Here is a 26,974-nt window from a genome sequence, read left to right as displayed (position 1 = left end):
TAGACATCTTAATGAAACTAAAAATGCTGAGCCAAAACTCCTGCAGTAGTCACTGCTGGTTCTGATCTTGTCCCCTCTGCTGACCTAGACTTTATCTGCCTGTGGTGGTTTTATTGGCTTTAGTGGAACTAGGAATGAGAACAGGGTTCTGTGTCAGCATCTCCTGGTAGAGATCGAGACATCTGTGCAATACATGGAGTAATAAAAAAGTAACCTCTTAGACTTTTAAAGTAGTGTTATACAAGAAATTAAACTATAAACTGATTTACCTATAATGGTATGAATATGGAGACTGCATGATATTTGTTATTACTTCTTTTGGAACCCTCTAGGAAATAAGTAGGCAGGGGAGGATGCTAATGAGGAAAACCCTAAAAACTACGTTTGATGTTGATTCTATTGTGTCTTTAGAGTACAAGAAAATATTATTTTTACAGTGGTCTGTTATTCATGTCTCATATCTCATTTTTCAATCTAAAACAACATCCACTAATACAAACAACCCCCCCCCCCCAAATTCTAGCTCAATCTTACCATTAAGAATGAGGAAGATTAAAAATAGTAACTTTTAGTCTGAAGTAGAACTTAAACTTTTTTTGTCAGAAGTGCAGCTCCCTTTAATATGTAAATTCAGTTTGTTCAGCACCTTTAATGTTATTTCTGTGTAAAATGTATGTTTTCACATATTTAAAATCCCTGAGTTTTTTTGAAGATCTACATATTAAGTGCATTTAATATCAATAAAGAGCATTCCTTGCCCAGTGGGTGTATACATTTTTGAGAGAATACCAAAATTATATAATATGAAAAACTACTATGTAAAGTTTTCTACATAAAAATACTGTGTATAATACTGTTACAATATTCCATGCTTTAATCAAGGGGTAAATCAATAAAGTTTTAAGAAGTGTTGCTTGGGGTTTTTTTCATGTAGTTTTTTTATTAGGCGGCTTGTCAACCTCCAGCTCTATTGCACATGAGAATGTATCACTCATGTTAAGTACGGGGCTTTACTTTTAGGGGGTTTGTGTGGCTGCTGTTCTGTTTTTTTGAACACACTACTACGTAGCCTCCTACCTCCTGGCTGCGCTCTTCCTCACTGGGACCGTGCCCTTCTCTTAATGACTAAGAGGGCTCATGCCCGTCAGCCGCATCCGTTTTCTGCCCTCCTGCGGCCTGTGCCCGCCCCCGCCGGGTGCTGCCCTGCCTCCTCGTACCCCAGGCCCGGCTCCCGCACGCCGTGACCCCGGCAGCCACCCGCCCGCTCCGCAGTTCCCCCTCAGGCCCGGCCATGGCGGCCCGGGGCGGGGCCCGCCTTCCCACCGCTCCCACAGGCGCCGCAGGGCCTTGTGGGAAGAGCCTGGGCATTGGTCAGCCGCCCCCCCTCCCAGGGAGCGCGGCAAGGATTGGGTCGCAACGGAGCGCGTCGGGGAAAGAGCGGCCGCTGATTGGCCCGGCTACCGCACGGTGTCACCGCCCTGCGTGATGCGGTCACGGTGCCGCCGCCGCGCCCTCTCACCGCGGTTTGAATGTGAAGCGCAGCCGGAGCTCTCGGAGCCGCCGCCGCCGACGGGGGGAGTCGCCAGGTGAGGCTGGGCCGGGCCGCGCCGCCTGGGGATGCCGGCGGTCGGGCGTCCCCGTAGCCTGGCGGCCTGCACGGCCCGTTACCGGCTGCCGCCGCCGCGCTCCGCGCTGGATTCGGGCGCTGGGCCCGCGGCGCAGCGAGAGGCGCAGCTCACCATGCTGGGGTGCTTCGGCCCGCCTCCCGCGGCTCGCGATTGGCTCGCAGCCTCTAGGGCTGAGCAATAGGCTCCCCTCATTGGCTTCCGCTGCTGCCAGTCTGGAGCTGGCGGGGAGGGGAGCAAGTTAGTCTGAGGGCGGCCGGTACCATTCGGGGCTCCCCTGCCGCCGCTAGCCCGTGCTGCCCCCGCCCACCCCGGCCCGCTGAGGGTGGCCAGGCCGGCCTGCCCCTGCGCCCGCCTGGAGGGGGCCGCAGCCGAGCCGGGCCGCCGCCACATGAGGCAGCGTGAGCGTCGCCGCGGGGGAGGCGCAGTCTGGCGGCGGCGGCGGGCGGGATGGAGCGGCCCCGTCCCTCGGATAAACTGCCCGGCGGCTTCAGGCCGGGCAGGCGGCGGGGATGGGACCGGGGAAGCGGCGCGGTGCGCTGGACTGAGGCGGCGCGGGGGGGCCGGGCCTGGAGGACTCCTGGGCGGCTGCCCCCCCTCACGGGTGGCCTCGCCGCTTGGGCTGAGGGGAACCGGCGGGAGCGGGCGAGTGGGGGTGTGTGGGTGGTTCCCCGCTCCCGTGGCCAGTGGTGCTTGTCCCTGAGCCCCGCGGTTTGGTGAAGTGGAAAGTGAGTGTAAAGATAATCTTTCCTATAAAATCTGGGCCATAAACATCCTTCGGCACATAGATGGTGTTTGGTAAGTGCTGGGGTGAGTGGATGCGGGAAGAGAGTCCTCTGAAGTTCTTCACAGTGTAAGGCCTGGGGGACTGCTGCTTTTCGGTTTTGGGGGTTTTCCCCTAAGTAGTCTGTTACTAATTTGATTCAAGTAGTTAATGCATTTAGCACATCTTATGGGTTTTCTTCTGGGTAGGTGCTCTGAAAAGGTTCTCTTTTTCTGTGGCATATTCAGGAGCCATATGTTGCAACATAGCAAAAAGCATCGCATTGCTCTAGCAGGTACCACCAGATTTTTGTAGTGGAAAACAAAAAAAAAAATGAATATCTAAAGGAAGAGAAAGAAATGAGAGTAAGCAGGTAGCAGGTGAAAATATTTATTCTTTAGTATGAGGGATTGAGCAGTGGGTTCACATCTTGTTTGGCCTTCAAAGTAAACTCATAGTCAGCTTAAGGTGCATATTTTTTACATGGGTACCTATATTACACGTATATATGTAAAGCTTTTGTAAAAGGCTATTCGGGACTGTCATCTCCTCTTTCAGTTTGGTTTCCCATTTGAGTCAAGTTTAATCTTCATAAGCGATTTCTGCATGGGTTTGCACTTTGGCCTTACAAACTTCCTTGGAGCAGGGAATTTATATTTTTTTTAAATTATGAAATATTAAGTATTAGTTTCAACATCATAGCGATGATGTAGGAGGCCGTTTTGTAGAACAGGTGAGGCAGCTATTATTAGTGTTGTTTGCTTATGCTGTGCTTTATTGGGATTTTGTTGGTTGATGTGAATTGGTGAACAAGATCACAGAGGAGTAAACCCCCGAAAGGGAAGGGGAGTGGAACATGGGAGGCAGGACTCTGTGAGTGGATTTTTACTTTTTGCAAAATATGTTGGGATCTCAATTACTCATTAATGCTCATTTAATTCAAGAGGATACTGTTGCTCTCTCTTCTTCTAATGATATAGATACAATAGTTAAAACAAAAATAGTATCATTAAAACTCACTACCTTTGCAAGTGTGTTTAAATAGAAACTGTATTTATTGCACTGATGATAAACATAGAACAAATCCAAAATGGGACAGACACATTTCAGTCTGTCTTACTAATTAGAAGCTTTAGAGAAAAAATGGAAATCTTTGCTTCCTCATTACTTCTGTAGCGAGTGAACTGTGCTGCTGGTGGTAAGAAAGATAGGCAGAATTGATGATGATATCCTGAACAACAACATGTCCATTAAAGCACGTCTTGCTGCTCTTTTAGTGGTACTGTAATTTTAATTATTCTAATTAAAGCTGTGAAGTTAATATAGCACTGTGGTAAGTATGAGAATGTGTGTGGGAGGATTACTAGAGAGGAGTAATTTAGACTTATTGCACAGGATTATTCTGTAACGAGTATTGCAGTTTAAATTAACTCCCACCCTAATCTAAGTTAATTTTACAGGGTGGACAAACTCTCTGGCTTTACACAGTCTTTTGTGTCTTTCTGAAAAAATTAATTTTCTGTTGAGAGTTTTCTTTGATAATGAGTATTTAATTTTAAACAAGCCTTGACTCTTCAATACACTTTAATTTGTTCTATTTATTGTTATGTAGGGCAGAACTATTCAGCTTTTTCAACCAGGAGCAGATTTCTGCGTCTGACACTAGTTCTTGAAAGCAAAATCAAACTCCTATTGTCCTGAAAGGGCAAGAGACCATCTTTTGGCTATACCTGGTTCATGATTTGCTGGATGTGTGATCCTGTTCTAAAAGTTTGGATTCAATAAACTGGACAATAGTGGTTACATGTAGTTGAAGAAATTGAATGTTCTCTGTTTTGTGCTTGGTGCACGCTACCTGTTGTTTTATTGGATGAGACTTATGACAAGACCATGATTTATGAGGTATAGTCAAAAAGAGCTGATATGTGTCTTCTGTGGAATCTAATTTCACATGTGTGTAGCTTATAGGATAGATTTTCTGATCTGTATTTATAACAAAACTACTTGTGGCTTTTAGGTTCTGCCAAAATGGAGCTGAGTGATGCCAATTTACAGACTTTAACTGAGTATCTAAAGAAAACACTAGATCCAGATCCTGCTATAAGGCGTCCTGGTAAGTGAATCTTAGGAGTGACCAAAAAAGTTTAGTTTCTTTTTGGCCCTTCTGTCTATATATAGCAAACTCCAGTGGATGTTTCTGCAAAGAGGTTATTGCATAAGTTCTCAGTATCCTTTTAAAACAAAAAAAAAGCCCAAAAAACTAATGAGGGATGGATGTAAATATAAATTTAATTTAGTTGCTTTTTGTAATTTTATTTTCCTGTATTATTTTTTTTTTTTTTGTACTGTTGTTATTTACGACAGTGCTGCTGCTCACAATAAACCAGGATTTACTTCTGTCATGTTATGGCTTTTCAAAATGGTGAGGAGGCAATATTTCCACATCCTGCTTTGAATCGAGAGCTTTTGTTAATAGCAGAAGCATTAAAGAGCTTAGTTATAAAGAAGCTACAGTACCTTTTGTCAGACTTCTGTGTTTCTGTTCTTGTGAAATTCTGGGGAAATGTTCAAGTGTTGATTATTTTAAATAGACACTTGAAGAATCATAGGACTCCCATTAGAAAAATCAGTTCAGCTTTTGCTAACCTTAGTATATTCTCTTACAGCGGAAAAGTTTCTTGAGTCAGTGGAAGGAAGCCAGAATTATCCGTTGTTACTCTTAACGCTATTGGAGAAATCACAGGAAAACGTCATCAAAGTTTGCGCATCTGTAACGTTCAAGAATTATATTAAAAGGAACTGGAGAATTGTAGGTATCCTAGTGAGTAGTTATGCTAAGATTTGATAATCCTTTTGAGGTACAATAAGATATTTTGCAGTAACCTTGAAGAACGCGTGTATGTCTGTGAAAGAAAGTAGATCATTCAGAGAAGAAACACAAGGTGTAACTTACTGCTGAGGGACTGATACCTGGACCATTGGAGTCCATTCTATTAAAAAAAGCCAGAGCTGGGTGATAAAATGATGAACGAATAATTTTCTGTAATATTATATACATATTTTGCAGAAGCACAATATTTTAAAGCTCATTTAACTAATAGTAACATTATTTAAACAAAAGTAATTGTGAATTACTTTTCTTTAAATAATGTTACTATTAGTTAAGCATGAGCTGGCCAATTTCACCAGTATCTATTATCATAGTGTTACAAACATTTCAAGCCAACACTGCAGCTGAAAGTGATGACGCTAACTTCCCTTTCATGTCAGTGCTTCTGGGGCAAAGAATAGTGTGGGACAGTTTATTTTGGTGGCCTTGCCAGTTTAGCACTTAAAAAGTATTTGTAGGCATAAAATAGAAGTATTGCCATTTAATCCCATTTTATCTTTGTTTTGAAGAGGTCAGAAACATTTCAGAGCTTTCAGCATTCATGAAATTTAATTTATGGTATAAAATACTTGAAAGCTCAACTCCTTCAGCAATTTTCATGTATACTGTTTATACTTTGTCTGGCTGATAGTACTGTTTGTATCTGAAAATTATCAATTATATAATGTTGCTTTACTACAGGGAAACTGGTCAGTATTTCACATTGTATCTTAGCTGGTACCTATTTACAAATTTGCATGTGATTTTTTCCCCCCTCCCCCCCCCCAATACTAATATTAAGAAACTATAGCAGTCCTGTATGTTTAATCAGATTGGTGCATTCAGTCTGGCGTGAAATTTCTCAAACTTTGTTTCTGTAATACTGTATTCTCAATCACTTCTCCCAAATTGCATCTTTATTGTAAGTAGAAATGATGTTCTGTTATGGAAAAAATTCTAAGTAGCTTCCTTTTTATGGATTGCTGATGTAATTCAGGATGAGATTTTGTTTTGGAGTAGGTGGAGATGCTATGCAGTAAGTGCATCCAGAGGACTGTTATGATTGCTGTGTGGCTTCAAGCACATTGTTTTGTCCAAAATGGAAACTTTCATTTCAAGAGCAGCTCTATGAACATAAAATGCAGCCTTAAGGCTAGTTTACCTAGGTCACATGGTTTAATTTAGCAACCTTGGGTTTGCCTGATACTAGGCTAGTGGAAGTAAAAGGGTTTTGCCTGTTCAAGGACTTGGATTTGGTAGAGCTTGGAGAGCCAGGTGTACAGGGCACTTCTAGACAGAGGGAAGAGTCTGCTTTTTAAATTTATTTTTAAAGTATGTACAAAGTACTCATCTATGTGCTGCCTCTCGTGTCTTGCCTTGTAAAAAGGTCTCATTTCTTTGAAAAAACTTATAAATAACTCCATAGTAGGAGTTGCTGTTGCTGATCTCTCCTCCACCTCTGTCCTCATCTATCTAAATGTGTAGCGGTAAGTCTTGCCTCCCTACTTGGAACTTGCTTAGTACAGTTATTGCTGCCTTTCACATCATATGAACTTGTAAAGCTCAGGTTTTAGAGGTCATCTTCTTTTTGTTTGTTTGTTTTTAATATAAATATAATGATTCTATACATTCTTCTGATTCAGTGCAATGTGATAGAAGTGGAAAAGTTCTTTGTGACTTATTTTTAGCCATAAACAAGCAGTTACAAAAATAAGTCTTGAAATTTTGAAATTAATAAACCTTTTTTTAAGTTTATGTGAAGATGATGAAAGGGAGGTAAGAGGGAGGGTAGTAATGCCATCTGGCTTAAGTATTTTAAGATCATTGAATTACTTTCTGGAGGTGCTTGCCTCTTCTAAATTGCTGGATGATTTCTAGGTTTCTTAACTTTGGTGCTGTCATCACAGATAATGTGACTATCACTGCCGTGGCTAATTGGTGACAAGCCTCCTTATTTTTTTTATTTCTTTACTAGAAATTTCGTAATTTACTACCACTTGGCACTATTGACTGACTGGACTTTGAACTGATTGATATTTTGAACTGATTAGATAACTCTTAAAGTCAATGTTACGGTTTTGCTGGTGTAACCTGCACCCATCTTCATGTATGGTTTCTAGAAAGTATGGCCTGAGGCAGCTTGCACAAAACAAATCTTTGACGTTGGCAGAAGTGAGGACAGAGATGTGGTTTGGTGTGGTGGAAGAGGACGCTATTGGTTAAACTTAGGTTTGCCATTGGCATATGCACCCACCCTTTTTATGGCTGAATTGCTGATTTGGAAAGTCACTGAGAAGGAGAAAACTAGTTCAAGGTTTTACAGAAAGACGGAATTTCTTTCAGCTTTTTTCAGGTACTACTGTCACAGTTTCGTTGTAGGCAATATCTTTAACAGATCTCTTTCTTAGTTTCTTTAACTATGTAATAGTTACATAAATCAGCATAAGCAATTGGTTTCTGAAATGCTGGTACTTGCTTGTTGCCTAGTGTATACTGATACGTCTGTGACTTAATTATTGTTTTAATTTTAGGTTGAGGATGAACCGAACAAAATATGTGAATCAGACAGGATAGCCATTAAAGCCAACATAGTGCCCTTGATGCTTAGCAGCCCAGAACAAATTCAAAAGCAGGTAATATGTCAATTCCTGGTTATGTCCATGAGACTTTTGGAATATTCTAAGTGTGTCTAGAGGCTTTGATTATTGGCAGAGCTCACTTTCCTTACCAATGCGGTCATCCCAATGCAAGTAACTTGGAGTATATTGTCACAGCTACTTCTGCCTACTTTATTTTTTTTTTTAAAGGCGCTTACTGTATAATCTTATAGCTAAGTTCTAGCATTAGACAGTTAAATATAGTAATTCCAGAAAGTGAGACTCCGTGTACACATTGGATTTAAAGTGAGATTTATTTATTTGTGGTGAAAACTAGTTGATATTTAACCTGATGATTTTTGAATCTGACAAGAATAATAAGCATTTTTCTTAGATATTTGCAACATCTGGTGTGACTGATGTGTTTTTTGTAGTGAGGAGCCTGCTATTATATCATGTAATGGTTACGTTTCCTTTACAGTTAAGTGATGCTATTAGTATTATTGGTCGGGAAGACTTTCCTCAGAAATGGCCAGACTTACTGACAGAAATGGTGAATCGTTTTCAAAGTGGAGATTTCCATGTCATTAATGGGGTTCTTCGCACTGCTCACTCTTTATTTAAAAGGTATTGGAGATAAGGGCGTTAGTATATGTATTGTAAAGTTCTGTTCAACTCTAAATTTTTACTGTTAGACTTAATTTTGTAGATTTACAAAGTCTACAGTTGTGGCTTATACTTACGCTTACTGACTTTTTACTAAGAACTTAAGTGTTTGTCAAATTGTACACCTTGCATGGTATTATGTTAATATATATTAGTATGAACTATTTTGTTTATCGTTTACTTGACAGTATTTGTTTCAAGGTTGAGCACAAAAAAACAATTATATGGAAGACTGTATTTTATTTTTTTGTGTATTTCACTTGTCAGGTACCGCCATGAATTTAAGTCAAATGAATTATGGACAGAGATCAAACTTGTCCTTGATGCCTTTGCTTTGCCCTTGACAAATCTCTTTAAGGTATTTCTTTTTGAATCATTTCTAAAACAAGTTTAGCATTCTGAAATGTTTGTTGTGAAAGCCTGCAAAATGAAAACTTAAGAATGGTTGCTTTGAAACTGTTAATGAGGTTCAAACTGAAGTCATGAAGCGAGACTTAAGAGGATTGATGAGGAGAAAAAAGAACTGTTTTCTGTTTGTTTGGTTTTGGTTTTTGTTGTTGTTTTTTTTAAAATACCTCTTGTCAACGTGGTTTGTGTGTGTGCTACTTGACTGAATCTTATGTCTTTTTCTAGGCAACTATTGAACTTTGCAGCACTCATGCAAATGATGCTAGTGCTTTGAAGGTTCTCTTTTCTTCTCTCATTCTAATTGCGAAGCTGTTCTACAGTTTAAATTTTCAGGTGAACCTCCTTGTTCTTCTAATAGTTTTGCTTTGATCTCCCAAAGCTGTTATGCTCTTATTTATAGGATCCATTTGAGGCAGCCTTTAAGGCCATGCTTTATCGGAAAAATAAAAGTTGACAGTCTGCATCAACACTGGAGTAAAGGAACAGTGAGGATGGGGTTAACTAACATGTTAGCTTGGCCCTATCTAAACAAAAGTTCAAGAGAGTCTAACCTCTTGTCATAGCAAGGAGGCTTGTATGGGTAGCTCTCTAAGCATGAGCTGTGAAAGACAGAAGTCAAATGCCTGAGTTTGTGCTCACTGTGCACGAACTCAGTCACATAGAAAAAAGTCAGTTAAAACTAGTAGCTCTGTAGCACTACGGTGGCAAGTAATTCTGCTAGCAGTATGGAGTATTTTTATTCTGAAATCAGATCTAAATTTCTAACACTATTAAATAAATGCACTATCTGAAAAATGGTAAAAAGATACTTTGCTGAGGTGACATATGTTTTGTGTCTCCACACGAACATAAGTCTGAAGTGTGATGATCATGTCTCGATTGCTTGGGCTGTTCTTCCATACTGGGAAAAAGGTCAAGCTGGAGTTAAAAGGGAGGCTTATGCTGTCTTATTCTGAGAGTAAGAGGCAATAAGGTTCGTTCTTTATAAAACTCTATAGGTTGTAACTAACTAGTATATTTGGAAATAGTGTATTCCAAAGCCTCTGGCAGGTTTTCGTTTGGGAGGAGGAGGGGGTAGTGTTTCATTTTGAAGATTGTTTTCCACACTTTATTGTCCCTCAGTAGATTATAAGGTGCATACATACTACTTACAATGTAGATATGTTATCTAAGCATTGCAATCAGAAATTAAAATGTAGATTTATGCTTTTCCTTCACAGGATCTTCCCGAGTTTTTTGAAGATAACATGGAAACATGGATGACAAATTTTCATAGTCTTTTAACTTTAGATAATAAACTTTTGCAGACTGATGTAAGTACTGCATAAACCTCCTGGTTTGCCTCTGTAGTGGAGAGGGTTGGCTGAGAACTTAGGTCTAACTCTGAACAATGCAGTCTTTTCTTTGTTGGCTAAACAAAGGAATAGAACGACTGTAAGGAAATGGGGTTTAAGAGAAGTTGCCCTGTTGCCTAAGAAATTTGAGGTCCGGTTCTTAAGTTGTATCTCAGATACAGGTATACCCTGTGCACAGCTGTGCACACAAATGGAATTACAGCTAATCATCAATGAGCAGATTCTTTCGAGGACACCTGCTGAAGTAACCAGACTGTTAGAGTCACAGTGCTGTTTTCTGTACCTTTCAGCAGGTTCATGCACTTTATTTTAGGAAACAGGATATCTTAAAGAACTTGAAACAGTTGAACAAAAAAGGAATAACCCCCCTAAGTACTTTAGTTTAGCGTTTGCTATCTTTCTCTAATTATAAGAATTAGTAGTTTCACAGGTGAAAGAAGATACCAAGTCACCAGAGCTCAAATTAATTTTGTGCATGCTTTCTGCACTTTAAATGCTGATGTCCTCCAGATACAATACAATAGTTTGCCACATGATGGAGCCAAAGCAACTCTATAAATTTCTTTACAATACATAAGGAGGCATATTCAGTTTATCCCGTGCTATAGTTTCACGGTTGTTTTAAGCTAACACTACTGCTAAAAGAAGCTTTGATGCTCTTTTCTCTTCTCTTGCATTTGTGGGCTATTGCCCAGTACAGACATTTATGCAGCTGTGTGTCAGGTACTGACATGCGTTAAAACTGAAAGGTGGGGATTGGCAGAGGGAGACAGAACTGGGGTGGTGTTTGGTGGTTGTTTTGTTTTTTTTTTTAAGTGCAGCTCAATTTCCCAATTCACTTTGCTTTGTGGCTCCACAAGCGTCTGTGCTGGTATGGGGAAGGGGAGGGAACTACTTTTACAACTATTCCAATTTAAAGTAGCAAGATACGATGTCTCTTAAGCATATTTTTTCAACGCCTTATATTGTCTTTTTCCTATGATGTTTGTAAATTAATTTCATGTCAAACTTTATTGGGTCTAAATGATTTAAAGTGCATAGTACTTTCAATTGAAATATAGGTGTGATTTATGAATTGCAGTGCAGTTCCAGTTCAAATCAGCAAAATACAGTAATACTAAGGATGTGAGAGGGATTTCTTTCACCACTTTAGAACATGGTAAAATAAAAGTGTAAATATTTCCTTCAAATATGTTGATACTTTTAATATTTAAGTGGTGTTGAAGTTTGGATGTTTAAGTTATTAGTTTTCTTTTATGTGAGGATGAAGAGGAAGCTGGATTACTGGAGCTCTTAAAATCACAAATTTGTGATAATGCTGCTTTATATGCTCAAAAGTATGATGAAGAATTCCAGCCCTACCTGCCACGTTTTGTAACGGCAATCTGGAATTTGTTAGTCACAACAGGCCAGGAAGTGAAATATGACTTGGTAAGTTGTTATAAACTGATCTTGTCACATTTAATAATGAATTAGAAATTGGTCAATCATGCTAAAACTGTGTGTGTTCTGTTTGTGTTGTTCTAGCTGGTTAGTAATGCAATCCAGTTTCTCGCCTCAGTTTGTGAGAGACCACATTACAAGCATCTGTTTGAAGACCAGAATACGTTGACAAGCATCTGTGAAAAAGTTATTGTTCCCAATATGGAATTTAGAGGTAACTTCTTGAGACTTACATTTTCAAAGACACAATAAAATCTAACTAATTATAATGGTACGTGGCTTTGCAGGACTAAGAATTGCGGATTACCTCTTGTATATTTTAGTACTAGATTCAAAACCAAGTTTCTACAACAGACTGCTGCCCTATGGGCTTTGTAGAATTGTATGAATATATCTAATAATTTTTCTGTCTTACTGGGATCTCAAATTGAAAAGTATAGGAAGTCTAGGTCATGTGCCACCAATAACTTCATGATTAAAGTGAGTTTCAGAATAATTGAGGGAGTCTAAATAGGCATGGATATCAGGCCTATTCAATTGTAATTGTCTATTTCTCCATGTTTTGATGGGCTTGTATTGATCTTACTATCTAAAACGCAGTGAAGATGTATTGCAGTGATGAGAAGCCTCCAGGTGACTCTGGAAGCCTCTTTAAATACACTTAGATGAGTATGTCCTATCTTTTTTTCTTTCTTTTTTTTTTTAAAATCAAGAATACATCAGCTCATGAATATTAAAGATTAATTTGTGGGGCAGCAGTAAGCTAAACAAGCTAGTCTGGCTGGATATTTCTGATTAATTTATATGAATGTTATAGACAGTACTTGGAAAAAATAGCAAGTTGATAATAACACACCTTTTTAGCATAAAAACCGCAGACCCCTCAGTATTTAAAGTTCTGTGTATTTCATATTTTCAGCGGCTGATGAAGAAGCATTTGAAGATAATTCTGAAGAATATATAAGAAGGGATTTGGAAGGATCTGGTAATCCACAGATTTATACTAAGAATACTTGGTCTTTAAATATAGCTCTAAAGAGCTGAAGCAATTTACTGAAGCTTTCATAACTTTATTTTTAAATTGGGAAGGCTCCCCCCCAAGAGAGTTTATGCAGTTTTTGATCAAGTTTACTGTCATGATGTGCCCATCGCAATGTCTTTTTGTTTTGAACAATGTTTTTAATAGGGTTTTTTCCTTAATTGGATTGGTATGTCTCCTGCACGGCACATGCTCTCATTCCAGCAAATATAGCCTGTAAGTCAATGCTGAATAGTGGCCACAGTCGTGTATTTAGTTCCTATGTGTAGAGTTTTAAATGACATGGAGAGACTGTGCCTGTATTTAGTAGTCTGTCGTGTTAAAACTGAAATTCTGACCGGTGTTGCATACAAATCTGTGATGAAGCCAGCTGGACACCAGCCAGCCCTTGTACGCTGGCACTGTGTTCAGGCCAATACAGTAACCGTCCTGAAAACACAGTGCTGTGCTAACAGAGATACTTGATTTTTCTGGTTGTAGCTCTCTGGTCTTCAGCTGGGTCAGAGCACAGATAAGCCAAATCTAGATCTGTAGGACAATTCTGTATATGCTGTTCCATGCCACTAACAGTTTGCTCGCTGACACTTTTAGATTAATGACACTTCATAATAGATTTAAGAAATTACTGTACACTTGCAGTGGAGGACAAAAATTGGAGGAAAGTGTTTTTGAACTTTTTTCAAGCAAATGTTTTATCATTCTTACCCAGGATTGGCTGCATTCTAGGTATTTGTGAAGCTTTTATTTGTTAGCTACTCCTGCTTTTAAGAGAATTGAGGCAAGAAGTATTTGTGTTCTTCAGAGATTATTTCCTCTATTGCATTTAAATTGACTTGCTTTATTTTCCTTCCTTTGCTTCTGTTAGTATATTGTATTAAAGGCCAGCTGACTTTTTTTTTCCTTTCTTGAAACAATGAATTTTTATAGATTTTTTTTTTTTTTCCAAAAATGTATTGATGCAGTGTGGCGGGCCAGCAGCTTCACACAACACATCATCTTGCTCTCTCCCCACCCTACTGCAATGGTATGAGGGAGAGTAAAAGTGAGAAGACTTGTGGATAGAGATAAAAACAGCTTAAGTGAAAGAAAGAGGAGGGAAAAAAGAAGGGAGGAGGGCAGGGGGGAGTACTCGATGACTCACCATCTCCCACGAGTAGACTGATGCCCAGCCTGTCCATGAGCAATGGCTACCTCCCGAAAGCCCTCTGCCTTCAGTTTTTTTTGCCAAGCATGATGTCACATGGCATGGAATATCCCTTTGGTTGGTTTGGATCAGCTGTGCAGGTTGTGTCCCCTCCCAGCTTCTTGCCCACCCCTAGCCTACTTGCTGTGAAGAAAAGAGAGAAAGCCATGACACTGTGCAAGCACTCTTAAGCAACAGCCAAAACACTGGGGTGTTATCAACAGTTTTAGTCACCAGTACAAAATACAGCACCATATGGGCTGCTGTGAAGAAAATTAACTCCATCCCAGCCAGATTCAGGTGCATAATTGTCAACATAGTGAAAAGCCTCCCCCTGCGTGTTTACTGAAACTTTCTTTAGATGGCAGTAAAACCTGTGAATGCTCCTGCAGTATTGGTAGCTGCCCACTCCTCTTTTTATTGTACAAATAGTCCCTATTATGACAGTAAGTAAAAGACTTAAACACGTTCGTACACATCAGTGTGGAAGAGTGAAGGTGTGGCTGTAACTTGAGAAGCTGTATACTATTAGGATATTAATTTGATGTTTATTAATATGAAAAACTGTATACTTTCTCATATCCAAAGAATCTTTGGTTCTTGTGCAGATATTGACACCAGGCGCAGAGCAGCTTGTGATCTAGTCAGAGGCTTGTGCAAATTTTTTGAAGGACCTGTGACAGGGATTTTTTCTGGATATGTTAATTCTATGCTGCAAGAATATGCAAAGAATCCATCTGTTAACTGGAAGCACAAGGATGCAGCTATTTACCTTGTTACGTCTTTGGCATCCAAAGCTCAAACACAGAAGGTACTTTTACATCCTATTCACTTTAATCCATATGCATTCAAACATTATAGTGTATATGAGGACTGCAGTTCATTTTATGCTGTTTCAGAATGGGAGTAACTGTATTTGTAGTAGTTTAATGTTGTCCATTACATAATCCTATCACAGTTGGTAATTTGGTGGTATTTGATCTTCAGGTAGATTGGGCAAAGTCGAACAACATTTTGCGACCATTTGGCAAGTCTTACTAGCATGTGTGAAGCAGCCATACAAAGAAACAAAATCAGCTTGGGTCTAGAACCTCTGGGCTTTTAAATGGTACTGACCCAGAGTTTGTAAGCCATGGAAGGCCAAATTTAGTTGCACAGATCAGAAGTGTTTTAAGCAGACTAGGAGGAATCTTAAGTGACTGTTGCAGTTCTTGTAATTATATTTCCCAATGTTTCCTGTTATTTGTGTGTTTATGATTTGGAAATGGTATGTGAATGATGGCTGGAAATGGATACCGTTACTTGTTTGGGAGAAAGCAACTAATAGGCTGGATACATTGAAAAGCCACACCTGAGCTGAACTGTATTTGGAAACAGTAGCGTTGTATCAAATGTCCTATAGAACAGATTTTAATATACTAATACATACTTTAAATGCTATTACAGTTCAAATCTCAGTGGCTTTACAAGACAGATTTGAGGTCAACACAGTAAAACATGTTGTACAACAACTTTATGCACTTTTGTTGAAGGTTCTCAGTCTTTTCCTAAAAGTCTAGTTACATACTACTGCACAGCAATTGCCAACAGTAGTGAACCACAGTCTTCTAGCAATTAGAAAACTGTTAAGTTGTACATGTTTCTTCTGTGCTATTTAGTGGCAAATATAGGATAATATCACTTAGAACACCTCACTGAAAAATACCCATCTGAAAATCCTGGTTTAAAAATTAGTTGCATTTTTCGTAAGAGAAAACTAAGTAGTCATTATTTTGCTGCTCTAATTCAGAATTGGAGTTTGAGTCCTAAACTTTTCCTTTTTAAAAGGCTTATCACAAAAAAAGTATCAAGTTAGTAAGATGCTGATATTTTCTATCTGAAATTTTTGTTGATTATTACTGTGTTATGTGCTATTATTCCTCAACTCAGAGCCGGTAACTTTGAACCTCAGTAGCGCTACAGCTGAAACCTACATGCTAAAAATATTAAGAAAAAGAAATTGGATGGTTCTCTACTGAAGATGCAGTTTCAACAATCTCATCACGTTCATGAACGCTTTAGATTCCTTTTATTAAAAGCACATAAAAATGAGTAAGAAAACTAGCTGAATGTCAGCATCTAAAAATAGAGTTGGTTTGGTTTTTGTTTTTTCTAGCATGGAATAACACAAGCCAATGAACTCGTTAATCTGACAGAATTCTTTGTGAATCACATTCAACCTGACTTAAAGTCTGCTAGTGGTAAGTTAAGTTAATGTTAATTTTGTTATGGCATTTTCTGTCATATATCTACAACCTTGACAGTGGCTATTGTTTCTTAAGGCTCAAGCACTCATGTATCAGCATAGTCTCTGAGACAGAAGATTGTTAACGCCTGGCACACAGGAATTCAAATTTGTTTGGCTGGCAATGAGTGAGCTTTTAAAGAAAGGTGGATTACCAGATGCTATCTGCAAGATCAGAGCATGTACACACATGGTTACTATCAGCTACGTGCTTAAACTTGTTGAATCAAAGTAATTTGATTTCTGTATTTGAGACCTTATGGCAAACTTCCATGCTGTAGAAAACCCTGAGAAGTTAAAATACTAAAGGCTAGGTCATAGCCTGTATCAGCCCATATTGATGAGATTACGGCTGTCTAGATTTAAGCCACACAATTTATGTTATGCTTCGGCAGTTATCTCAGTATGTTTGGAACGTAGTGGGTTGTCTTGGAATATGTAGTAGAGGCTGTTAAAATCAGAGCCAAAAGGGGAAATTTCATGTGAAAGAGTTGGACTGTATACTTAATAGTACTGGGGTGTGATTTGTACCCAAAACTGATATTCTGTCTAGCAGTGCCCATACAGAAATGCAGAAACTAAGCAATGTAGAAAAACACTGTATGTATTATTTTTGAGGGGAAAAATCATGACTTAATGTCACCTCTAAATATAGTATATGTTCAGTAATTACATTTATATGAAAATTATCGATAAAATTTGCATATTTTTCTATTGCAGTGAATGAATTCCCTGTGCTAAAAGCAGATGGTATCAAATATATCATGATTTTTAGAAACCAAGTAAGTTTTTTCTTTTGTGGTAAAAACATATTGTAGTTTGTTACTTTATACTTGCCAAGCCTAATTTATCTTACTTGGCCATATGTTAACTCAACAGGTGTTTGATAGTCATGTATGACACTTCATGCTGAATTTTTAGTTTTGAAATAAGTGATATTGTTATAAATATCCAATTAACATGTAGTCTATATGCTATCCATATGCTGTTGGAGCACTGAATGTCTTAGCGTGCTTAATTCTGTGACATACTCAGACTTTTTCAAGTGAATGTTAGTCTAAATAAACTTGATTGCTCGTATCGTTGAAGTGGTTGTTAAAAGAGTACAGCAACTTTGTCCTTTGCCTCTTCTGATTTGAGATGCAATAAGAAAATATTTGAGTGCTATTTCTAAATTTTAGATTACCTTTATTAATCTCTTATGAAATACTTCTGATTTAATTTTTGAAGCTTGATTTTTTTTTTTTTAGTTGCCTGTTAAGACAAAGTAAAATGGAAAAATAAATATACATTGGGAATATATGCACTTACTGATAATGAAACGTAACGTTGATGTTTGGGGGAAGCAATGACAGAAATAAGTATCTCTTGGTTGTCAAGGTGTGATATAGCAACTGGAGGAGCCTTCTAAGATTTCTTCCTCTGCCAAGCTCTCATTTTGTAGCTGATGAGCTTAAAGTGGTTATGCTCTAGTGTTGAACCATCTGTATTTTTATGTAACATATGTATAATTTGTTGCTATATTTTTGTAGGTACCTAAAGAACAACTGTTGGTATCTATTCCTCTCTTAATCAATCATCTTCAAGCAGAAAGTATTGTAGTCCATACTTACGCAGCCCATGCTCTTGAAAGACTGTTTACCATGAGGGGGACAAATAATACTACCCTGTAAGTTTTCAGGCAGAAATAAATGCATTGCTACATAGATTTTGTCCATTAAGGATGAGAAATATATGTAGGGGATCTTTTATTTTTTTAGTATTACAATATTGTAAAATGCTTGAAGTTTGACTGTCTTTCATCATTAAAGAGCTGTGTTTTACTTAACAGCATTACAGCTGCAGAAATGGCACCATTTGTAGAAGTGCTATTAACAAACCTTTTTAAAGCACTGACACTTCCTGGCTCATCTGAAAATGAATACATCATGAAAGGTAAATGCTTTATGAGTTCTGCAATATATGAGTAACTTTGTTGACTTGAGAGAAAGGCTTATAGGTACAGGCTACTGACATTTTTATCTGAAAAAACTCATTTATGCAAACATGCTAAAGAGGTATGCTCAGCCTGCAGTTATTTACCAGGCTGTATTAAGGCATCTTTGACTAAATGTATGGTACCAAAGAGAAACACTAAACATAATGGTATTATGACAAATTATTTCTTAAATGGTAGTTCATGTAGTCAGGACAGCTACTTGAGCAGTGTCAGTAGGAGATCTGAGTGGGTTATGGCTAATAGTTTGCCAAGATTTGAGACTGGCCCAAGATAAACGGTGGTCTTTGCAAAGTTGTTTAATCTGCTGTGCTCCATCTATAGAATGGGGATAACGAGGCTTTGCTTTATCCTTTGTCATGATTATAGATTGATTGCTCTTGCAGCAGGTGCTCTTTCTTACTGTACCTAATTCCTTGGGATCCGATTTAATAGTGAAAGGTAAAGGATTTAGGCATATGATGGGTGACAGAAGTGTATGTTTTTCTCCAGAAGATAATACTTTCAATTTATTTGCAGCCATCATGAGGAGTTTTTCTCTGCTACAGGAATCCATAATTCCATACATCCCTTCTGTCATCACACAGCTTACACAGAAACTGCTGGCTGTCAGTAAGGTAAAGACTATCTGAGCAAAATGTTCACTTTTTACCTTTTAGAGCAGTCTCTAAAGATTTTTTTATCCCTTGTTCTTTGTGTTCTGTTAGAATATTGTAAATTATTCAATATTTTCTGAGTAACATAAGTTAAAAGAGCCTTCGAGTGAAGTACTGTCTTCCTTAAAATTCTTGTAGATTTTTGTTCAGGCTGGGCTAATATTCTTGAACATTAACATTAGAGAATCCTTTAGAATAACTTCATCAACTATACAAAAAACTTCTACTATGTATAGTTTAAACTTAGCTGCGGAATATAAGAAGTGTTCAATAAAGAATTGACTAGGCACTTAGAGGATCGAAAAATAACTTTTTTCCAGCTTTTGTTTTGTCATACTTTAACTACTTACCAGTTTATGTAGAGATTAGGAAAAACACTCATCTTTAACATATTCATAAAAAACACACATCCTTTATGCTTTAAAGGTTTTTATGTTTGCTTTTATCAATGGAATTATTTTCATTAGCGTATTAATAAGTCATAAGTATCCTTATTCCTAATTGCTACTTTAGACTTCAGTTGAAATAAAAATATATCTGTTTTGCTACATAAGTTGCTTGGCTGCAAGTTTGGGTTGATTTATCTGTTTGTTTTTAGAATCCAAGCAAACCTCACTTTAACCATTACATGTTCGAATCAATATGCTTGTCGATAAGGATAACATGCAAAGCAAACCCTGATGCAGTTGGAAGCTTTGAAGAGGCTTTGTTTATGGTGTTCACTGAGATACTACAGAACGATGTGCAAGGTAAATTAAAATCAGTAAGTGCTTGTGCTCCCTCTCTGCTATAATTGGTTGCTATGATTTACCTCATGGCAGTTTTTCGGTGACACAGGAAATCCAAGTGAGAACACAGCGTGTTCACAGTCCTTATAAACACTTTTAGGAAGCATCTGGATTGTTCCATAGGGTACATCGACTGTATTAACTTTTAAAACAAAATGTATTTTAAAATACCTAACAATCACTACCCCAAAGCCTCTTATTATTCTTCTTCATTATATTGCATTGTTTCTAGTAGTTTGTTTTCCATGTTCTGAAACCTTAACAAATAGAGGAAATAGATTTTTTTAATTTTTTTTAATATATACAGTGCTTGCAAATTTTTGGAATAATTGAATTTGGGAAGTGATACATTTCTCCATGGTTTTATTTGTTGAAATCCTTGTGTTAATATCATAAAATTAAAGGTTCAATCAATAGATATATAGTTCTTATGAATTGACAGTGACCATATTTGCTGCATTTGTAAATGTCATCGTTTCTTTTCCAGAGTTCATTCCATATGTGTTTCAAGTGATGTCCCTACTTCTGGAAATGCATAAAAATGAAATCCCATCATCCTATATGGCACTGTTTCCTCATCTACTTCAGCCAGTATTATGGGAAAGGACAGGAAACATTCCTCCTTTGGTCCGACTCCTGCAGGCTTATTTAGAGCGGGGTGCCAATACGATAGCAAGTGCTGCTGCTGACAAAATTGTAAGTTGGATTGCTTTAGTCACAGTGTATGACTCTAGACATGTTGATTTAAGATTAAAATTATAAGGAACTTTTTCCTGTAGTGAATAGCTGGATTTGTGCTGAATTTGTGTTTGTACTTGAAATTAATGGTGTTTACGCAGAAAGACAAAAAAATACTGTGAAGGGCAGGCTTTTTGGATGCTTTTCTATTATGTGGATAAGAGAAATCCTAGACTGTCATGCTTTTGTCAATTAAGATGTAAAATTCCCGTGCTTAGTTTTTTGCAGACAGGTAAGTTTCCACAGTTTCCCTGGCTCATTTGCCTCATGTTGAACACTGTGAATCAGGAAAACTCAAAGGTTCTATTCAGAACAGTCTTCAGATGAGTGAGGAGAAACCAAAATGTGGGGGGATCTGAGGATTAGTGAGTTCAGTGGGAGATTTATTCTGCATACTTAGCTTTTGTTATTTCTGCTGCGTGATCTGCTAGAGTCAGACTTGATTAGACAGTGCCATTGATGAAGCAGACATGAATGTTCAAATTGGATTTGGTGTTCATTTGATCAAGGTTAATCTTAATGCTCAAAGGAACATCACTTGGGCCCGACAGAAATCTGTCTTCCTTGTCCTTAACTGCGGAAACAGAATCCCGTTTTAGGTTCTGAAAGCTTTTTCTTTGGTGTACGTCTTAGATGGTAAGGGCCAACTTTCTGGTAGGTCACATATAGAGAGAACTGTTGTATAGAATTTTATATTTGCTTTGCTTACAGCCCGGATTGTTAGGTGTGTTCCAGAAGTTGATTGCCTCTAAAGCTAATGACCATCAAGGATTCTATCTTCTGAACAGTATTATAGAGCATATGCCTCCGTGAGTATGACTTGAAATTACATTAAAAACTGTTTTCTGTAGATTTTAATATTTGGTGTGTTTGTACATTTCATAGTTATTGTTTAAAAACTGAAAATGTCACGTTTATCATTAAAATAGATTTGAACAATTTTATACATGTTTTCTGTGAAGTGACATTAATAAAATCCCAGTATGGATTGAATAACTATTCTTTTAAATTTCCAGTGAGTCAGTTGACCAGTACAGGAAACAGATCTTCATTCTACTATTCCAAAGACTTCAAAATTCCAAAACAACTAAATTTATTAAAAGTAAGTTCCTTGCTATATAAAAAGCTTCAGCAGTGGTGGTGCCAACGGTTAGAACATGCAGCTATGCTGAATAAGCATCCTGCCATGTCCTGTGATTAGGCAGATGAAGGGATACTAGTGACTCTTAACACTAGTGACTTGCTTCGAATTATTTGTGTAATCAAGGTTGTCGCAGCAGGTGACACTTATTTCATGAAAACTGAAGGAATGGAACTAAAATAAGGGAAGAGACTTGTGTATTCCTCTTTCTTACTCTGTGTGATATCATTAATTATCTGAAAGTGTCTCCATTTAATCCTCAACTAATACCAGCAAATTCATATGCTCACAGAACACAGTAATACTGACCACAGTTTCTTTTGTTACATACAGTTGTGTGTTATTACTCTTAAATATTCCATGCATTTGTGTCATTCTGCCTTGATATCACTTAAGTTATTGATAAGGTTTTATGTTAAACAAGCAAAGCTGTGACAAATTATTGAAATACATATTCTGGTTATTCCTTCTGTAACAGGAAGACTATTGTCATACTGATTAAATTAATGATACTAAAACTACACAAAGTATGCAATGTGTATTACTTAATCCTATAAAGTCTGATTAATGACACCCGATAGGAGCAAGAATGATAGGATTTCTTATAATGGTGGTGTTTTTAATGCATTGCATCTGTGCTCTGGGGCAAAGGCCATGCAAATGGGTTCCCAACTGATCTGAAAAACTGCATTGCATGAAGTTTTCAGCTAAAAGCATTGAAGAGTTATTTTGGTCCTTGATCTGAAAAATTTGCAAATAGTTCTTCTAATGCTTTATAACTGCTATAAGGGGGGAAAAGGGCCAAACCTTTACTTGGTGGTTTTATCACCATGTTTTAGTGTGCTGCGGGACATGAAAAGAGCAGCAGTTTTTAGACAAACTTCAAGGCAGCAAAATGATGTACTTCACTAAAACTGAACCTTTATAAAGATTGCCTTTTCTGTCCCCTTGAAAATCTTGTTAGACTGCATTTTGCTGCTGACTCTAAAGCTATTCTTTTTTATTCATGTTGAGTTTTGACTTTTTTCTTGTTACAGGTTTCCTAGTCTTCATTAACTTGTACTGCATAAAATACGGTGCATTAGGTCTGCAGGAAATATTTGACAGCATACAGCCAAAGTTAGTATGATTAATTTTTTTTATTTAAGACTGCTGTGTAATTGTTGCCTTTTAAAATAGGAAATAGTTGTCGTCTTTACCTAAAATTGCAAGCTGCATTTGTCACTAATTTGACTAGCAGAATGTTTCTTCTAATGTGGTTAATTTATCTGTCTAGCAATTTTTTTTTTTTCTGATTTGCTGCCTACAGTTCCTTGTTGATAGTTCAAGATACTAATCTCCTAAGCAGATCATAAAAAGGAAAGAGTGATGTTTTTATTCTCCCGTTGTGGAAAGCTTGTACACTTAAATTTCTACCAGGCATCTACAGCAATGGGGCAGCATCATGAGAAATTTTCTGTTTTTTTCTTTTTCTGAGTGCTTCATATTGTTTCTGGTTTTCTTTTGTTACCGCGAGGCTGATAAGGCTTTCTAATACTTTTTCTTTAAATGTCATAATAGGATGTTTGGAATGGTTTTGGAGAAAATTATAATTCCTGAAATCCAGAAAGTGTCTGGACAAGTTGAAAAGAAAATCTGTGCTGTTGGCATTACGAAAATATTAACAGAATGTCCTCCTATGATGGACACTGAGTACACCAAGCTGTGGTATGTAGAACACTTCTTCAAAGTTCTGCTAGTGAGGCTATTTGATTTTTTTGAAAATGTGAGCTATCATCAAAATATATTCTTCAAATAAACTCTGTTGGGATTTCTTTGGGCCTGCTATTGTTATGAGGCTGAGTTTCAGGCTTTTCATACCACTTTCTCTTCTCAACAAATAAAATTGTATTTTTCAAAGCAGATGCCAGAACTGGTTTGAGATTTTTGTGATGGAGATAGCATTGACTGGGCTAGCTAGGACTGCATTTAAGAAAATATAGGCCTTTCTTGTTGCTTGTAGTCTTTCTGAAAAGCTAGGCCCAGTTTTGACTTTTAACTGTTCAGGACATTTAAAAGTCAGTACACCTGAGCATGACAGTAGAATTTTGGGGGAAGCTATCTGGGAAGACTGTAAGCCAGTCTAGGATGTCAGGCAGCCTGATTTTAATGACAATAACTGGATCCCTGAACTAGAACTTTTCCTTTTTTCTTTTTTCTTTTTTTTTTAACGTACTTAGCAAAAAGGTATAATCTGGAAAAGAGTTGCTTTTCTTAGTTATGATTCATTAAGAATTTGACCTGATAAAAAATAAACACATTGTTCATGCTTTTAATATGAGCATCTACTACACAGACACACAATTCTTCAGCTTAGATTGGCCACTTACATTTCAGTAGCTAAGCAAGTACCTGCAAGGGCTAAATTGTAAGGGTTCTGAGTAATTTGAACATTCTTGTGGAATACACCCTGTCCTAATGTATTTTAAGCACTCCAATTTTATCCTCCCCTCTTTCCATGCAGGACGCCTTTGTTGCAGGCCCTCATTGGCCTCTTTGAACTGCCTGAGGATGACACTATCCCTGATGAAGAACACTTCATTGACATAGAAGATACTCCAGGATATCAGACTGCATTCTCTCAGCTGGCCTTTGCTGGAAAAAAAGAACACGATCCTGTAGGTCAAATGGTGAACAATCCTAGAATCCATCTGGCACAGTCTCTTCACAAACTGTCTACAGCGTGCCCAGGCCGGGTAGGTGGCTCTTATACATGGCATGCCAATGCAAAATTCTGCAGAGAAGAAATGCTTTTTTGGTAATGGGTCTCTTTTGCTAATGTTTGATAATCAGCAAAATTAAGTACGTCATAACCAGAATGCTAGGTATTGCTCTCTTTTATTCTTTAATGGAATATAGCTTTTATAAGGTTTTTTCCCTAGTAACCTTAGAAAGGCTGTATTTTCACATTATTTAGTTTAGCAATAAGCTTAAGTATTCCAGTTCTTAAATGAAAATTTATCCACTTGTAGGTATATAACTAATACTTTTCTCCGGTTCAATTGTATGTACTCAGGAAATTACAGGCAACTCATGTTAAATATAAACAAGTTAATTTTACAGTCAACTCTTTTAACCCACAGCATCTTTGTTTTGTTCCAGATTTTGGTAAGTAAAGATTGCCTGAGAGATCTGATGATTGTTGCATTCAAATTTCTGCTTTAATAACTCAAGTTTTTCTCTCTTCTTTCATATTTGATTCAGATAAGTAGAATGTAAAACTGTCAGCGTCAGAAATTGTAATTCCAGCAACTGCTGCTCTCAGGATGTCGTTTGACTTTGTACCATATGTTGACACAGTGATTAACAGGATATAACAGTAGCTTAATGTATACACACATTGACACTTCTGCTCTGTCGTGTGTTTTAAGGTTCCGTCAATGCTGAGTACTAGTCTGAATGCAGAAGCGTTGCAGTATCTCCAAGGATACCTCCAAGCTGCAAGTGTGACGCTGCTCTGAATTGCATGTATTCCACAAGCAAGATCAAAAAGTCAAAAGCGGTTTTGTTGTACAGAAGGTTGACAGTGACTTTCTTTATAGCAGAGCTCAGACAAAATTAAAAATGCTACTTGAAAACTTATTGCAGAATCCATCTTGTAAAAGATAAATGTGGCTTTAAGCAGAAACTGAAAGAATTTGGTGGTTTGTGTACTCATAGATAAAAGGTGGCTAACTTCCATTCCCAGTTCAATTTCAAAGGGAATAGTCATAGCAGTTTGTTATGGGATTTATTTGAGATCTGCATCTGCAGTGTTTGGATAACATTTTGAAATGTACGGAGAGCACTGGCTGTAGAAACTCACTTCCGTCACTAAAATTCCTTTTCATTTTGATGTTGTCCTTTGTATTTCTTTTGTCTTTCCTTAAACTTTATCTAAATTGTGAATAAATAAGAAGTACTTGTTTAAAATGCCTGTCACTGTGCGCTTACTGTTTTAGAAGAATGTAGTTGGTTTAAAAAAAATATAATGTTTTAAACTTAGGATAGAATATAAAATAGTGGGACTGTGAGGATTTTTCTTTATCTTAAGTAACAGTTTAAATATATTGTAGGATCATACAGAGCAAATCTAAAACTTTGGCAGAAGATCCAAAGCTATTATCACTCTTGATATTCATCAACAGGTGCACCCCTTCTCTTTGTACAAGACATGTCAGTATATTGCAGTAAAAGCAATTAATATACCCTCTTAGAGTGGGTATCGGTCTCCCAGTGGATTTTTAGTGATGTACTAAAACTAAAGGAGTCATCTTAGAGTTAAGTTTAACTCGGATGTTCTCCCTGTCTCCTCATAAATATACTGATTAGGTTTGGTAGCCTTGAATTCTAAGTGCATCAGTTTACGTTGCAGTTAAGGCTGTTTAAGTGACTAGTGGAATGCCTGGGCCTTACTGTGTTCTCAAATGGCCTGGGCACCAAAATACTAGACCATAGGCTTTTAGAGCACTGGTACTTCAGGGATATAAATAAATCTAATTATAGAGACTGGAAAACTCCTGAGCAAGAGTGAAGTCTCAGACTTATGTGATACTAAGCAATGTCATACATGACAGATCTATTTTTTTTTTTTTTAGTTACTTGTCCACAGAAATTCTGCAGATGACTTGAATCAGGACTGATTTTTTGTAGTTAGAATACCTGTTGAAGCTGGGCCCTGTATCAAGAAAGTTACTGAATTTACTGAGGGTGAAACATAGGGCAGAATCAAACGTCTTTCAGTTCTTTCTTAGTGTCTGTGGCTGCCATGTGAGAGTGCGTGCTGGCCATTTCTCTTAAAATATAAAGAAATGAGTTGCTTGTTAGACAATGGATTTAAACTAAGTGCCTAAAAATGTATTAAATGAGTCAGCATCAACAGGTTTTCTTGAATCTGGTTTGCAGTGCAGTGTCAGACCTTCTGTTCATAGGTATGAGGTGAAAGCAGTTCTCAAGAGTGAAATAATACAGTGTTGATAATGCAAAGCATCTGCCTTAATGCTGATGAGAGAGACTGATGTGTGTTATAAGTTTGCCGAAGCGCCTTGCAGAACGAATTTCAATAGACAGGCTGAAACCACATGGGAGATGTGTGACGTTTGCAAGGAACTGAATGCCTACCTCGAATGTCAATGTTAATTGAGCTGTGGTCATTCAAAACCTGCAAGCCCAAAGGATCCTCTGAGCTCTGTCCGCTCTGCAGCTTTGTCTTTTTTCCTTGGGTAATAGGGAGAACAAATCTACAGAGAACTTGCAGACCTTCTTACCCTGTCAGCCTCAAAGAACAAAAATTAAATCGGTACTGGTGGTCACGTTCAGTATTTTGACATGCTCCCTTTGCATCTCTTGGAGTGCATGTATGCTACATAACCTTGTGCCGAAGTGGGGCTCTCCAGCACTATGCA

At 37.8% G+C, this 26,974-nt stretch overlaps 1 protein-coding gene across 4 annotated transcripts; it reads left to right on the top strand.

Moving 5' to 3' along the window:
- Positions 1-1,465: 1,465 nt before the first annotated feature.
- Positions 1,466-25,502, top strand: CSE1L (chromosome segregation 1 like). 4 transcript variants are annotated; one of them, XM_074605378.1, is made up of 25 exons: positions 1,466-1,586; positions 4,406-4,501; positions 5,055-5,197; positions 7,789-7,890; positions 8,336-8,481; positions 8,788-8,878; positions 9,154-9,261; positions 10,149-10,241; positions 11,547-11,714; positions 11,811-11,940; positions 12,646-12,711; positions 14,557-14,759; positions 16,104-16,188; positions 16,953-17,014; positions 17,765-17,901; positions 18,064-18,167; positions 18,748-18,845; positions 19,483-19,633; positions 20,160-20,368; positions 21,122-21,219; positions 21,427-21,512; positions 22,589-22,670; positions 23,112-23,258; positions 24,055-24,286; positions 24,962-25,502. In XM_074605378.1, the coding sequence occupies exons 2-25, from the start codon at positions 4,417-4,419 to the stop codon at positions 25,049-25,051; spliced, it is 2,916 nt and encodes a 971-aa protein (XP_074461479.1). In that variant the 5' UTR covers positions 1,466-1,586; positions 4,406-4,416; the 3' UTR covers positions 25,052-25,502. The 4 variants fall into 4 exon arrangements, with proteins under 4 accessions (XP_074461479.1, XP_074461481.1, XP_074461478.1 ...); XM_074605380.1 differs by lacking the exon at positions 1,466-1,586 and adding an exon at positions 1,891-2,026; XM_074605377.1 differs by lacking the exon at positions 1,466-1,586 and adding an exon at positions 2,323-2,423.
- Positions 25,503-26,974: the final 1,472 nt, after the last annotated feature.

Source organism: Larus michahellis, chromosome 12 (genome assembly GCF_964199755.1).
Source record: "Larus michahellis chromosome 12, bLarMic1.1, whole genome shotgun sequence".
In the NCBI taxonomy this organism is placed as follows: Eukaryota; Metazoa; Chordata; class Aves; order Charadriiformes; family Laridae; genus Larus; species Larus michahellis.
This window is presented reverse-complemented; position numbering and strand designations above follow the sequence as displayed.